Raw genomic sequence first — 15270 nt, 5'->3', positions numbered from 1 at the left:
CTTGCTTTGGCTATAAAATGACCTCTGGAAAAAAACCCAAACAAATCCAAACATCAACAAAAGATTATCCCCATCAGTTCCAATACACAGTTTTCCCTCTCAAACCAATTGACACAGATCTCAATACAGGGAGAGACAGAAACGTGACAGCAACGCATGAGTTTGAAGATGTATTCACAGGCTGATTTTTTATTTTGTTGTTGTGTGTGTAACCAGCAGCATGATGTCTGTCCTGATGCTGAGCTGCACCATAATGTATGTTACTGTGAGCTGGAATTTGATAAGGAAATGAATGCAATATTGATTTTAGTACACAAAAGCATGTGTTTGGAACATCTTCAAATGGTCACCAGGGCTTGATACCAACCCCTCACATATTTTCAGTGGATACTCTTATTCTCAATGAAAAAAAGACTGAAATCATGATTTTTGGCAGTAATGCCCTTCGCGCCAAACTTCAAGATGCCTTTGGCTTTCTTACTAGTTCTTTCTCTGATACTGTCAGGAATCTGGGTGTCTTGTTTGACAGCTCCTTTAAACTTGATAAACAGGTGTCTGCTGTTGTCAGATCTAGTTTTTATCAGCTTCGTCTCATCTCCAGGGCCAGACACTATATCCCGTATAATGACTTAGAAAAGCTCATTCATGCTTTTGTAACGTCAAGACTAGATTACTGTAACTCACTCTATTCTGGTCTCCATGTTACCCTTCTACATAGATTACAGACAGTTCAGAATGCTGCGGCACGTATTCTAACTAAAACCAAGAAGTTTGACCATATTACTCCGGTTCTTGCTGAGCTGCATTGGCTGCCTATCAAATACCGTATTCAATTTAAAATTTTGCTGCTTACTTTTAAAATTATCAATAATACTGCACCAACCTATCTTAAGGAACTTTTAAACCCTTATGTCCCTGCCAGGGCTTTAAGGTCATCCTCGCAGTTATTGTTAGTTCAGCCCAGATCTCGGTTGAAATCTAGAGGCGATCGATCGTTTGCCTTTGCTGCACCTGAGTTATGGAACAGCCTCCCGATTGGCATTCGGGAGTCTGATTCTATTTTTTCTTTTAAAGCACGCCTTAAAACTTATCTTTTTGAACTTGCCTTCTCTACCCGTTAAATGCTGACTGTTAACTGCGACCTATTGCATTAACTTTTTACTATTCCTTCATTCTTGGTGTTCTCTATCATGCGGCACTGGGTCTGCTATAATCTATGTGCTGCAGTCCATTTTATTAGTGGCTTTCTACTGTGAACATTGTCTGCTGTTCTTATTATATTTGATATTAATGCTCTTAACTGTATTATTTTATTGTTTTTTTGTAAAGCACTTTGGTATGCCTAGGCTTTTAATCAGAATCAGAATCAGAATCAGAATACTGATTCTGATTAAAAGCCTAGGCATACCAAAGTGCTTTATAAATAAATAAAGGTTGTTGTTGTTGTTGTATAAGTTTTGTGGTTGTACGTTGTCAGAGTGTTTTTTTCTGCGTCATCGTCTTTTTCAATCTGTGTCTTTTGCATTTTATTGTCAGATTTTGTCCCAGATTTGTGATCCATGGTTTTATAAGTTCAAAGGTGATCTGTTCATTGTCTCCAAATAAACACGAGTCTGTTCAAATGTGGTATTAAACACTTCAGGGTCAGTGTGTGATTCTTGCAGCTTTTCTGCACATCTAGAAAAAAAAAGAAAATGAGTAGATGAAACCTCGCTATTGTTCTTGTGCGCGTGCATGCTCACTTTTGTGCCTGGGCAGTATTTCCCACAGGTCCTAACTTCTCAACCTCTTGAGCTGGTCTTTTGGTTGTCATGGCTTATACTCAGACTCCACAAATCCTGACAATACAATTGTGCTTTTCAGCTGCACTTGTCAGGCCATGAACTCTGCTAGTACTCTGTGGTTCAAGGCTCCACTGCAAGTGGAGTCAGCACCTCTGTTGACATCACTTTTTATAGGGATTGGGTAAAATGATGTCCGGGATGAAGCTTTGTGCTTGAAACATTGCACAACAAATAAAATCCTAATGTGCACGCTATCCGGTGTGCCGATCAATCTGCTGGATAAAATGTGTGTTTTTTTAAGTTGTGCTTTTTGTTATTCCTAACAATGAGCACTCATGTAGCACATAATGGACAACGAGCCTTGTCTAAATGACAGTGACAGCGAGGAGAAATGAGTGTATGTTTGGTACTTTCCGATATCGACCTTCCCATCAATTATACATGTCCATTAGAATCAGACTTGTCGTGTCACAGCTCCCCATGTCTCCTGAAATCCCACACTGATGTCAACAGAGACATCTTAATCAATGAAAGCCACACTATTGCACCTGGCAGATGGCTTTTAGTAAGTCCTATTTGGCTTGCCAGTCATTCTGAAAACTATTTAGCCACATACACATGCACTTCTTAATGTATGCACACAATAGCTTGCTCGCAGAGGCGTGCACCCACGCACACAGTAAACAGTTGCGTGCAAAGGTCTGCCCCAGCAGCGCTGCCAGAGCTCTAAGCCTGGGCTAATCTGGAAGGCAGCTTGGATAGTGGTGCCAGCGGATTTGCATTGATATCAAAGCTCCCTGTAGCTTTAATGGTAGCCACCGACAACGTTTACAGCACCTTAAGATCTCTTTAGATCCCCAACTACAACTGTCACAACAAATAAAACGCCTCCCCTGATGGACACTTTCATGCAACAGCACGCTAAACAAGCATTTGCTCTGTCTGTCGTGCAGTCTGACTCTATGTGTACTTTGAATTATAGCAGACAAAGACATAGCAACAAAGTGTGTCAATACGCCGTTTGGCAACCAGTTGTCACCTGAATAGCTTAAATGCAGCTTAGCATTGAGTCTCCAAGTGTCTTGAACTCTACCAGAAGGATGGGGGAGCAGTTTCCTATCAGATATTCCTTAAGTGGGTGTTTTGATGATGGTGTTGAAGAGGGCAGGGAGTCCACAGTCTCCTACAGGTGTTCATCTGGGTTGAGAAACATCATTTTCATAGTGATCAAACCATTCAGTGAGCCCTCATGTCTTTGCCCTTTATGGTTCATTATAGGATAAGAAAAAAGGGTAACTGTGTCTCCTTCACTGTAGGATACAAGGATTGTTTTTCTTTTTAACTTTTGTTACCCATCTCATATATTCCACAGCAATCTGGAGACTAGGAAAACGACTGACAAATGTATCTTGTCATGTCAGCCCTCAAGCCCGAGGCCACCAATGTCCTTGGTTGCTGTTTTACACACTGCATACATTAGTTGTGACATTACCGAGGACCAGTGGTGATTAAACAGTGATTTACTCTGCTCTCATCCTGTTGCCAAAACGCTCACTGGGCTGCTGTACGCTGTCAGACGGCTTCATTAGCTCAGATTAAAGCTTTAGTTAGACAAACATTACTCAAAGCCTTTCAGAAGTAATCCTATTGGGTGACATAAACCCTGGTAGGTTGGGCCACACCACATCATCACATCTTGTCTATGTGGCTCCAGAGTATCTTGGTATGTTTATAATGCAGTTAATATATTTCTGTTTAAATGCCACGTGTCCCTTTTCTTTTTTCTCTCTTCTTATTGCTAAATTGAGTTTTCCAATGGGAGCTGTCCCATCAACACTGGAGGAAAGTGACTTCACATAATGTCTGGGGTATGTGGCACATCACAGCTGAAGGTTTTTCCCTTGCACTATGTCATCTTTCTTAAAAGAACTGTGTTGTGGTGGAATTTGGCTTGCATGGTTTACTACACACTAATACACAGTGAGCTACTGTGCTTTTCAGTTTGCTGTGCATGCTTTGTACACTAGGGTGCGGCAGAGTAGACCATCTACGTGTGTGTGTTTAGTGAGTGTGATGCGTTTCAGTGACAGTAGATTGAGGCAGTATACTTATTAGGGTACAGTTTCACAAACAACGATTAATCAGTGAATACATTACTACATTCATCAAGTACGTTTAAAACATGTTCATTGCGATATTTGACAGGACATCGTCAGTAATGCAAAATATGACCGAGAGGGGGATTCTGCAGCAACAAATCCTTGCAAACTCTGCTTTGCTGCCTCGTTTTGTAAGCATTGTGCGGGTAGTGATAGTTTTATAGCCCACAAATAATATAGCTCAAATGAAAAATCTGATTTTCTTTATTTTTAAGGACGATTCGTTCAAGCAAAAATAAAACCTGGAAACCACCTTTCACTGCAAGCCTTGCTTTCGTATGTATTTCTTTTTAACTTAAAAATAAACAATAATTATATCCAATTGACATATAAACGCGGATCATAAATCCGATAGGTTGTCCAGATTTAAGCGTTTCCGGTTTAAAACAAAGACCACATTTACTCGAAATTTTCCATTAATTAAAACAGACTGAATATGAATCAACGATCTTGCTTAAAATCCTCTCACTAGTTTCGGCTTTAATTCCAGAGATTGTACAAGCGAAATCCAGCGGATCAGTCGTTACTTTTATTTTGACAACGCATTCGCCTAATTTCCGGCGTAAGCATGGCGTCTGTCGGTCTGTACAAAACTTGACGCAGCGGCCAAACCGGTCCCGCAGAGCCCGTTTCTGGAAGCTGCATCCGCTAATTTAGTAAGAAAAGGCTTAGTCCAGTCCAGCGCACATTACACTTTGATATTTTGGGGTTTCTTTGCAAAATGTGTACGTCTCCTTTAGCCCTTAGTTAGCTAAATCCCTCCGATCTGCGAGCGCCCTGACCCACCATCAGCCTCGGTTTTAAGGGGCAGATTTGTGCCTCCTCTGCCCTTCGCGTGCGACCCCTCCCCTCTCTACTACTCTCAGGTCGGGTTGGGCTAATGGTGCATTTGAGTACTCTTCGTAAATTTGCTAATATATCACGAGTTTCGAATAACTGTGCTAAAAACCACATACATTTAAACAAATATAGCACCACCACAATGTAGACATTAGCTTTTATCTCTAGTGATTTTATGAAACCGAACAGAAGCTCTGCTCTGCAGAATACAGAAAAAAATCCTATCGACACGTAACTTTTCATGCTCCTTTCAAGTCTTGAAAGTAGCCCGCATGTATAACTAAAAACTGAATAATATTCAGCTATTATTCATCCATAATTATTTACTCAATTACGAAAAAAACCGCCATGTTAAAATACATAAACAAAACAAGTTGTTTGCCAAATTCAGACAGGGCCTGAATGCAACATAAGCCTAGTGTGTGTGCGCTCGCGCCGTGTTTGTGAGGCAGAGAGTTGCGTGCGAAGAGCTCGACATGTCATTCAGAGGAATCCGCCACCTGAAACGCGAGGAAGTGAAGGCGACTCAATTGGGTATAAAGCATCAGCCAACATCTGCCCCGAGCAGTGCAAAGCTGATGAAAACATCAGCTCGGAGCTCATACAGGACCACTCAGATTTATTTGATTTCCCCTGGATTTATCGCTGGGAGTCGGTGCACCCTGGGAGACGCATCTCTTTTCAGCACTTAAAGTGAATGTGACTCCACAGCCAACACTATACTGGAATTAACAGAAAGCCGCACATATCTCAGGTCAGTGCTCGCATTTGTGGCGCTTTTTTGTCATTTTAAATTTCCAGTTTCTTTATTTAATTTTCTTCTGATTTTAAGCATTCAGCATGTCTTCTGCAGTTTTGCATACAGGCTATCCAAGTTGCACCGGCGTGCTCTACTTATTTATTTTACTTTTTTTGTATTTTATTATTGGTTAATTTGTTTTATTCAATTAGATGTTTGCTATTTTTTTTATATCACTATCGAGTAATAATAAAAATATTAAACCTATTTTGCAATTTCCCTAATATTTTTTTCTTTAAAGCACTTTAGGCTGTTTTAAGTGGATTGTTGTATTTACTTTTAGGGATGCTGGAATTTCCTGCGTATTTATTCCAAACTGAGGACTTTTCAGTGACATATAACTGCGAGTGTGTATATATTTGAATGCACTCTCCCTTCCAGCGTGGGTCAGGGTACTTTCTCCAGCCTCACGTAAAGTTATTCTGTGTCCTCCGCAGCGCACCTGTTACCTCCACGGAGCGCGAGATCATGATCCCTCCTGGAGACTGCATGTATGCGGGCAGAAAGAGGAGGAAGCCCATCCAGAAACAGTTAAGGAGCGCTCTTCAGTATTTATTGTTTATGTGTTCACATCTGTTCAGTCATTGTTTCCTGAGGCTGCACACTTTTGTTGGTTCAAAATAAACTTCTTCTCTCTGCCCTGTGATTCTAGGTTATAATGAATGACAGGAAGTAATTGAGGTTCTCGCATGAAGGTGTGAAAATTATAGCACAAGTTGGTATGGGTTTTAATAGAAGACTTCACATCTATCACAACTTTCATTTAACACTGCTGTCAGCAGATCTGGTGCAGACCCTGCTTTAAAGTTAATTAATTAGAATTTGACTGCCCTCTGTGAGCTGTCCAAAGTTTCCTACGGACTTGTTTCCAAATACGCACAAATGGGGCTGATTGATCAATGATTAAAATTAATTGAATTTTTTCAGGTTCTTTTTTTTTTAACCCTTGCATGTCCTTTTCAAAATAGTTTTAATGCAGTCACAGGAGTCACGGTATCATTCGTTCACTGTTTTAAATGTCCAAGGCTTTTAATGCCAGGATACTTTTTGTTGGACAGTTATGTCAGCTGACGTCATGAGCAGTGGTTGGCAAGTTGTATAAGATTTTGAAGAGGGAAGTGGTAATTTAACGAGGCCGGTAGCGTTTTTGACAGTGCTGCTAATACAAGGGGGAAATCTTTGCCACGTCAAACCGAGCCTGCTAATTCTGCCATTAGAGTCTTGAGGATTTAGAGTTATAGTTAAAGGGAAGTTTTAATTATTATTTAATACTGAATTTGCGCAACTCAAAGTTTGTGTAAGTAACAGGCGATTTAAACTGTAGTCTAGACCACACCGTGACATTTAAACATATTTCTTTACGCACTTTTTCACTGGCAACAAGTGGAAAATATATTCGACCGTTAATGTAAACGTCTCGGCGCAGCGTGAGCTGAAAAGTTTAAACTCTCAGCTGTGGAAATCAGAGCTGACCGTTGCGTATGTGGATCGTGTTAAGGTAAAGCCGTGGTACACCATACTAACGTTCACAAATAACTAGGAGAGTTTTATGCTCTCAGGGAAAGATCGGGCCGTCTGTGCGGTACCTCTAATGTCACATCTCTTTAATGCTACTCTTTAATCTCTTTAATCTCTACAAAGCTACAGAAACGCTTGATATCAGAAAAATGCCCAAATCGCTTCCTTTTATCTGGTGGTGAATGCACACATCTTTTTTTTTCTTCTTTTTTTTAAAGGGAAGCAGAGATGATTGATGTGCATGCTGTGTTGTTGAAGGCTGAGTCAAAAGGAACTATGGTTTTAAAGAAAAACGGACTCGTACACTGTGTGGTTTATCTGGTCATGTGTCTGTCCTTGGTTTGCAAGTTGCCATGCTTGCCATACGTAAACAAGGCAAAACACCATCCTATTGTTTGTGTCATCAAAATGAGGAACAGCTATTTAGCAAAAAAAAAAACAATAGGTATCTATTTCAAAAAAGTCTTCAAACAGTGAGTCAGTAATCACTTTACTGTAACCTCAGAGAGTCTGACACTGTGTTGATATGAGTGTGTTTTGGCGTTTTTGCGGTATAGCGTGTTAAAAACTGGCTTGGTGCCACACTTCATACTTCATATATTACTGATACAATCAACAAGTGTGTGTGTGCGCCCTGTAAAAAAGGCCTGCATCATGTCGTTTCCACCGTCTTTGCTTTCACCAGTAGCGTAGCTCCAACAAGTGAAGTTAAACAAACTTAATCCTCTTCTTCGTGCTGCTGCTGTCGCTTTTGGGGAGTGTTGCGCACGTACACACACACACACACACACACACACACACACACACACACACACACACACACACACACTCCGATGTCCTCTCAGACCTGGGATCTGTCTTTACCTTATATCCGTCTCATCATCAGGAAGCCATCCTCTGCCAATGAGAAAACCAACCCATCCAAGCGGCACCGGGACAGGCTGAATGCTGAACTGGACCGCCTGGCCAGCCTGCTGCCATTCCCCCCAGATGTCATCTCCAAGCTGGACAAGCTGTCAGTGCTCCGTCTTGCTGTTTCCTACCTCCGCGTCAAGAGTTTCTTCCAAGGTAAAGGAGGTACAAAAGGCGGCATTGTTGCAGTAGTGGTTTAGGTATTTTGCTTATGTGGAAGTGTGTGGCTTTGAGTTAGCTGGAAGCTCCTGAGTGGATGTGGGTCAGGCCAATAAATAGCTTTAAATTTTCTTCTTTGTTTTGTTTTGTTTTGTTTTTTTTGCATATGAACATAGAGGCCTCTGTTGTCCACTTCTGATTCAGTTACCTGGACATTATTGGAGCAAAGCGGAGGGTTGTGACCTATTCACTTTTACTATGCAAACACAGAAATAGTGGTAACAGAACTATAGGTAGTAATGTCTTCCTTTCAGCAGATGGAAAGAATGCATAGTGTTTTGCAACACTTTGACATGTAAATTGTAATTTCAAAGGCTTTAAATGTCAGAATACTGAGCTAAAAAAAAGTGTGTTGGAATAATCTGTGCACTCTTTCTGTCGGCCTCAGGAGTGAGATTCCCCAAGGCTCCGTAGCAAAAACGTAGATAAGAAGATCTGTGCATGTTGCCATTACACTTCAGATTACAGTGATTTACGATGTGAAAATGCTTTCTAGATACGAGGAACCGCAAATAACTATTATGACCTTTATCTCTTTTAAACGCATGTAATTAGAAGGCATTTTGAGTTTTCCCACCCTCCCACTGTCAATTGAATGCCTCCCGTCCTCTCCTCGTGTTCCTCCACGATTTGCTTCAAATATTTATGCGCTGCTTTAGAAAGTATTTTGTTGCCAGTGGCCTTGGCAGCTGCCTTATCAACACAGCAGCTACTGGCACAGCTGGATGTGACAGGCCTAGAAACAAGAGGCACTTTTTTATTATTACAAAAAACGAGCACTCTTGCAAGGAGAAAAAGCATTAGTAGGATAAAAGGGAAAGGCAGGGCAGTGAAGAAGCAGCAGCAGCGGAGCTCCCGAGAGGTTCACTACCTAGCCTGCCCTCGGGGCTGAAAGAAAATTCTCACTGAAAGCTCTCTTCGAGGAGACGGCAGATGAATTTGTGAGGCTCTGGTGTCCTCAAAGTTTTGCAGCTAGTCTTTAACCTTCTCCTCCTCCTCCTGATCCTCCTCTGACGCTTAACCTCGATCATTTGTTGCCTTATTCAGCTTAGCCACCACACAAAGTTGGCAGGCAGGTGCTGAATGGAGTTATTAAAGGGGCATTTCCCAGATCAGGGCTCACGCAGAGATAAAGACCACAACCACCGCTTTAACGAAGAGTGATGCCGAGGACTGTCGATGCCATCTGAGAGCTGCAAAGGGAAGGAGACGGTTCAGTTCAGTCATGTGTGGAGGCTGGTGCAAGTGTTGAAAGGTGTGCAGAAGCCGTTGGCTTGAGTGGCAACGCTGCAGGGTGAAAACTACGCTCACAAGGGGGAGTTTTCTTGAATATATCTGTGCAGGGTTTTTTTAAGCATTACAAAAAAGGTAAATGTGGAAAAGATCATTTAAGATCCTTTATTCCGAACTCTTTGAAGATGCGTTCACGCCAAGGCTTCTGTCTGTTTTCCCCACCTCTGCTGGGTGCCTTGTTATCAGTGGCAGTTGTGACCGGCTTATCTGTCTTTTGATGCTCTGGTAATGAGATTAATTAGTGCGATTTGAGTTGGTATACATGTGGAATGTCTTGCCCTCCTTCATTTGATAAACTCGTTCGGGCTTTCCACTGATATTTACACATGGAGTGTTGATCAGAGCTTTTCCAGATAAATCTGGAGATGAACAAGTAAGTTTCCACATCCTCCCTGTGGTTTTCAGCGACCGTCATATTTGTCTGTTTCTTTTTTTCTTTCTTCATTTCAAAAGTGAGTCATTGAGACGAAAACACATTATGAAAGCATGAAACCAGCAACCTTAAGTTTCATTTGTTCTTATAACCACTTTTTCTGGGGGAAGCGCAGACTTTTTAAGGTGCAGTTACTCTGTATTTCCACCGGAGGGACTGTGTGAAGCTGCTACTGAGCTGAGCTATGGCTGATATCCTTTTCAGTTTGTTCAGATACAGCAGTGGGTGGGAAATTTGACTACAGTTATACCATTTATCTTTGCAAAAGCATAAGTTTATCAACTTGATCTGAGACTATTCAGGTATGTCATGCAAGGTGTGCTGAAAGGTGCAGACAGGCAGGAGGAGAGGGAAACCGTGCAGCAGCAGGTGTTCTGGAAGCTCCCTGAGATTCTATGGTGGTTGTCTTTGTTGCGTGACAACTCGAAGGTGGAGCTCATTGAACAGTATGTGGCCACGTGTGTGTGTGTGTGTGTGTGTGTGTGTGTGTGTGTGTGTGTGTGTGTGTGTGTGTGTGTGTGTGTGTGTGTGTGAGAATAAAAAGCTCGCCTGGATCATCATATTCCACTGGGATCAGAACTTCACTGGAAATTTAGATGATTTGTTTAAAGGCCCATGACTGAGATCACTACATGCACTATTTCATATGCATCTATAATAGAGGAAAAACTAGCAAATAAATAAATAAAGAGTGAAAGTATTTTGCATACATAAACAATTTCTATACTTTTTTTTTCTTTGTCTGCTTGTAGACAGATGCATGGCACAGGAACGTTTTCACAAGCGGGCCTAACAACCAAATGTTTTTACAGATAAGAAAATAAGGGACACTGTTAGAAATGTAACTTTAGAGTTGAAGCTACTGTCTAATGGAAACCACCACTGTGCAAGCATTTGCCCTTTAAAAATTATTTTTTTTAAGCAGGTTTGTTTTGTTGGTACTTTTACTGATTTATTTTACTCTCTTTGTGACCCCTTGTCTGTGAAAGGCACATTGTAAGTAAATATTACTTAATTGATTATTATAAACTTATAAAATGTACCCGTCTTCTGACATCCATGTGAAAACTGAAAACTGGTGGCCTAGTTTCATTTTCTTTGTTAAAGTTGAGTTCTGCTGCCACATTTTTCCCCGAGTCGAGACGGGACACGGCAAAAAGTCATATTCTCCTCTTTCCATAAACCATTACTCTAGCAGTAAAGTTTGCCGAGCTAGTGAAAATGGCCCCAGAGGGGCAAAGCTCTCCTTTAAAAATAACAAAAATAATAAGAATAAATAAATTTTAAAAAAGGAAAGAAAGTCATCAGTTTGTAGCCTACAGCTGCGTGGAACTCTTTGTCCCATGTTTTTCATTTAAATTTGATTAAAGGCCAGAGTAGGCTTTTTTTCCTGCCTTTTTAGGCAGATGTCCAATCAGGTAGGTCCGCATGAACGTATGTGAGAGCTGACAGTCAGCAGTTGTAATTCTGCTCTTTTCTATGTTAGGTCTCTGCCCTAGCTGTAATTGCTGAGCTTGTTAAATATTTACCCTTAGGATTAACTATCTCTCCTCATTTGTCTTTCTGGCCCGATTGCCTGTATTTCTCCTCCGGTGCATATGTGTTTTACCCTGTTTGTGTGATTGTGTTTCTCATTATTTTAAAGTAGAATATTCTTGTTCTTTTTTTTTTTTAATTTTAATAAGGTTGCTGCATTTTTTTCAGGGATTAGGTAATTAAAGGCAACTCTTAAAGGGAACATTCCCTTTTTGAGAGATGCTGGCAGGGGGTTGTATTTTTCTATATCAATGACATTAAAGGGATCCTGATAAAATAAAGCTGGATGAGGAGTCATCGCTTTGATTAATGGTGTTCAATAACTTTTCTTTTTCCTTTATTACTCTTCACCCCCACTTTCCTCTGAGAAGATATGAATTGGATCTGCCTTTAATGAGAGTGGAAAGTCAACAGAGCTAGAGATAATAATAAACTGGGCAGCATCTTCTTTGCTAATGCACATGCTGCCTCTCTAATAACTAGGGCTGAATGCGTTGCACTGTTATGGGTTTTATATCGGTTGATGTAATTCATAACAATGCACTAATACTAGCTGTTGGTACGACTTATATTTTAAAAATGTCAGGGATCATTATGCTCTGTTTGTGGTCTTTGTTTGCTTATAATGTGGTCACACGTTTGCAAGTTGGAGTGCAGCTTGTGGTTGAAATACTGTTGCAGCCACGTTCCACATCAGCGTGTCTCCGATCGAGCGGAACATTTTCAAACGTGAATTGTGTGAAGAAAAAAACTGTTTCAGTTGGTCCTGAAACTTCTCTTGGTGTTTTGTGCCTGCAAACAAGGCTCTAAGACCACCACACTTTCCCAGTAACCAAGAATAGACACCTGACTGTATCAGGAAGCGTTCTCCTAACCAGAGAACATGGCATTGAATAAATATGATCTTAAACCTTTTGCTACTGAACCTCTGGAAATAAACAGTTAATTATGCCACACTCGTTTCCTGCGTGCTATTATTTGCAGCCTTTTTCTGTACTCAGATCTACCACGTAGACTATCAAACCTATATTAAATCTGTATGGATAATGCAGATATGTATCAGTTGTTAGTTAGTTAGACAGTTCTTCTGTGGTGTGAACAGGACAAAAATGAACTTTTTGGGGCCAATATGTACTTTCGATGCAGCAGGGAAGTTGTTTGCACTTTAAAATATAATCACCGAATGATATCCAGTGTGCTTATAGGATTTGTGTGTGTGTTGTTTTGTTTTTAAATCCATCTGCAATCCTGCCAAGGATATATTGCTTCATGCCTTCGTGCCTCATGCCGGCAATCAACTTTATGAAAAACAACTAAAACTATCACAAAGTTTGGTAGAACAACAGTTATTTTAATAGTTTTTCTGCATCTTTCTTGGTACTTAAAGGAGTTACAACTACAAAATCTTTTTTTTAATCGAAAACATGATAAATACTGAATATAGATAGAGTCAGCAGAGTTAGAATGGATCCTTCTCTTTAATTCTAGAAATAAAAAAGCCTCTACACACAGTTCTCAGCAACCTGTAAAGCTAAATCATCTGATCTGAAAACTTAGCACTGTCTAGGAGGGCATGTCATAACACTCCCTAATGTTACCACCAAAAACAGATTTCAGTCCAAATATAAATACCTGCGGTGTAAATGTATCCACACTGCATTGAAGTATATTTAGAAATCTGTGTGCGTGTGTGTTTCTGGAAGTCCTTAATTAAAACCCAACTGTCCCTCATAGCTGTCGTCCGGTCGGGGTGTTGACAGCGTATGAGAACATACCCAGACAATGTAACGAGAGACTTCAGTGCAAGTCTACCAGTTTACGGCAAGTTGGGATGTGCCCACCATCCCGCTGGTATACTGAGTTTTGTTTACCAGCCATCAATGCGCAGATCTGCTAATAGCAGACAGGTTTATATATGCGTGTTGTCTGACTCTAAATGCTGGCTGAGCTATAATAAAAGAGGAAGAGAAAAAAAGACCACAGAACCCACAGACTCACGCCAGGCGCACACCATTTGTGACGTCAACCAGCAGACAGGAGACAGTTTTGTAACTCGCCGTGCAAATGAGGAAGGATGGAACAGCACAAAACAATCAGGTTCTTATTAGATCACCTCCTAATTTTGGAGAATTTCACGGACGTAAGCCCGGTCTTCATTGCTAATTGGGTTAATCCTTTTTATGTCAAGTCTGTATCAAATCCGGGTAATAAAAGTGCGGACCATTTGATTTCCCAAAGAGGGAAGTGCTGCTGCGTGATAGCCGTTTGTGAATGGAGTCTTTGCCCATGGGTGAAAATGTGTATCAGGTCACATTACAGATGGACTTTGTGTTTACCAAACTCGGAGTGACCCCACACTCTTTCCTTCCTTAATACTTTGCAACCCAAAGGCAGACAAGATGGCGAGGCAGAGTCCGAGACAAATCGGTGATCTGAGCAGACTGTAAATGAACTGAAAAGGTTTAGCAACAGAAAGGTCAGCATGTGGTCAGTTTATTGCGGTTTAGGAAACAAAAAGCTTTCTCCAAAAAAATTTCCGGTGTTCACAGCTGTTCCCTTTTTTAAACCAGGCTATTAGAAAGTATCAATAGCTTGTTCAATTTGTATTTGACCCATTTAGTCCAGCGCAGTACAGATCTATGGGTCTGTAGATGTTAGCATCCTAGACTCAACACACATATTTGTGCCTTAATCTGTCTATCCTGTCTAGACTATTCCTGTTTTTTAATTTCAAAAATGTTGCGGACTTGGCAGCTACAAACCTAAAGATTTGTGTAATCATCATCATCGCCTCTGTCAGTGCGCCCCAGGGTGGCTGTGGCTACAATGTAGCTTGCCATCACCAGTGTGTGAATGTGTGCGTGAATGGGTGGATGACTGGATATGTAAAGCGCTTTGGGGTCCTTAGGGACTAGTAAAGCGCTATATAAATACAGGCCATTTACCATTTACCATACAGAAAATATTTTTGAAAAGCCCCAGCAACTGTAACCTGTAATTGCGATGGAACATCTCTTAATAAACAAGGTTAACTGAGAACAGCTTAGGAACATAAGCGAGTATAAAAAGACATTACAGACAGGCTCAGTGTTTCAGAAGTAAAGGTGGGCTGGCGTTTTCACCCCTGTGGTGCTCAGATAGACTGATGTTTTTTTACATAAGATTGCAAAGATTTCATTATCGGTGGTACGTAATATCATTAAAAGATTCAGAGAGGCTAAATAAATCTCTGTACACAAGGGAGAAGGCCGAGAACCAATATTGAATGAAGTGATCCTTGGACAAGCATTAAAAACCGACACTTTTCTAATGTGGCAACCCCAGCACGAGCCTGGGAACAGTTCTGAAAACTAACAGTGTTTTTATAAATTCAAGTTAAAAGCATGTAGAAACAAAGAAAAGCCACTGTCTCGTCTGAGCCCAAGCTCAGTAACTTGCACCTTTGCGAAGCCTTCATCAATGCTAAACGATATATATAACAGTCTGGAGTAATATATGCAGGTTTCTTTTTCATGGAAGGCTTTGCTTATTTTAGCAAAACAATGCCAAACCACATTTTGTAGATACTACAACATCAGAATGTCACCCACATAAAAGATGTAAAAAGAAAAAAAGAAAAAGAAACAGCGGTTTTACTAGAGGCCTCAAATAGTTTGCTCTCAGCAGTAAGTCCCCTCAGGACGCGCAGAAAGTGCTAAATAGTAAAAAACCATCTCATCTGCTAGTCATTTCATTCAGTTTTTATTTACATTTTTACACACCATCCCAACTTTTTGG

The 15270-nt window shown here is 40.7% G+C and overlaps 1 protein-coding gene across 1 annotated transcript in view; it reads left to right on the top strand.

Annotated features, from left to right (window-relative positions):
* Positions 1-4215: 4215 nt before the first annotated feature.
* LOC308385332 (uncharacterized protein) overlaps positions 4216-15270 on the top strand; it is a 63957-nt gene continuing 52902 nt past the window's right edge. The window contains exons 1-3 of the mRNA XM_080864182.1: positions 4216-5537; positions 6020-6112; positions 7987-8168. Of these exons, the coding sequence (XP_080720308.1) occupies positions 6051-6112; positions 7987-8168 (244 nt within the window). The 5' untranslated portion in view covers positions 4216-5537; positions 6020-6050. The remainder of the gene's footprint in view (positions 5538-6019; positions 6113-7986; positions 8169-15270) is intronic.

The sequence above is a fragment of the Rhamphochromis sp. 'chilingali' genome, assembly GCF_963969265.1.
Source record: "Rhamphochromis sp. 'chilingali' genome assembly, chromosome: 18".
Taxonomy (NCBI): Eukaryota; Metazoa; Chordata; class Actinopteri; order Cichliformes; family Cichlidae; genus Rhamphochromis; species Rhamphochromis sp. 'chilingali'.
The sequence above is the reverse complement of the archived record's forward strand: the minus strand, read 5'-3'. Positions and strand labels throughout refer to the sequence as shown.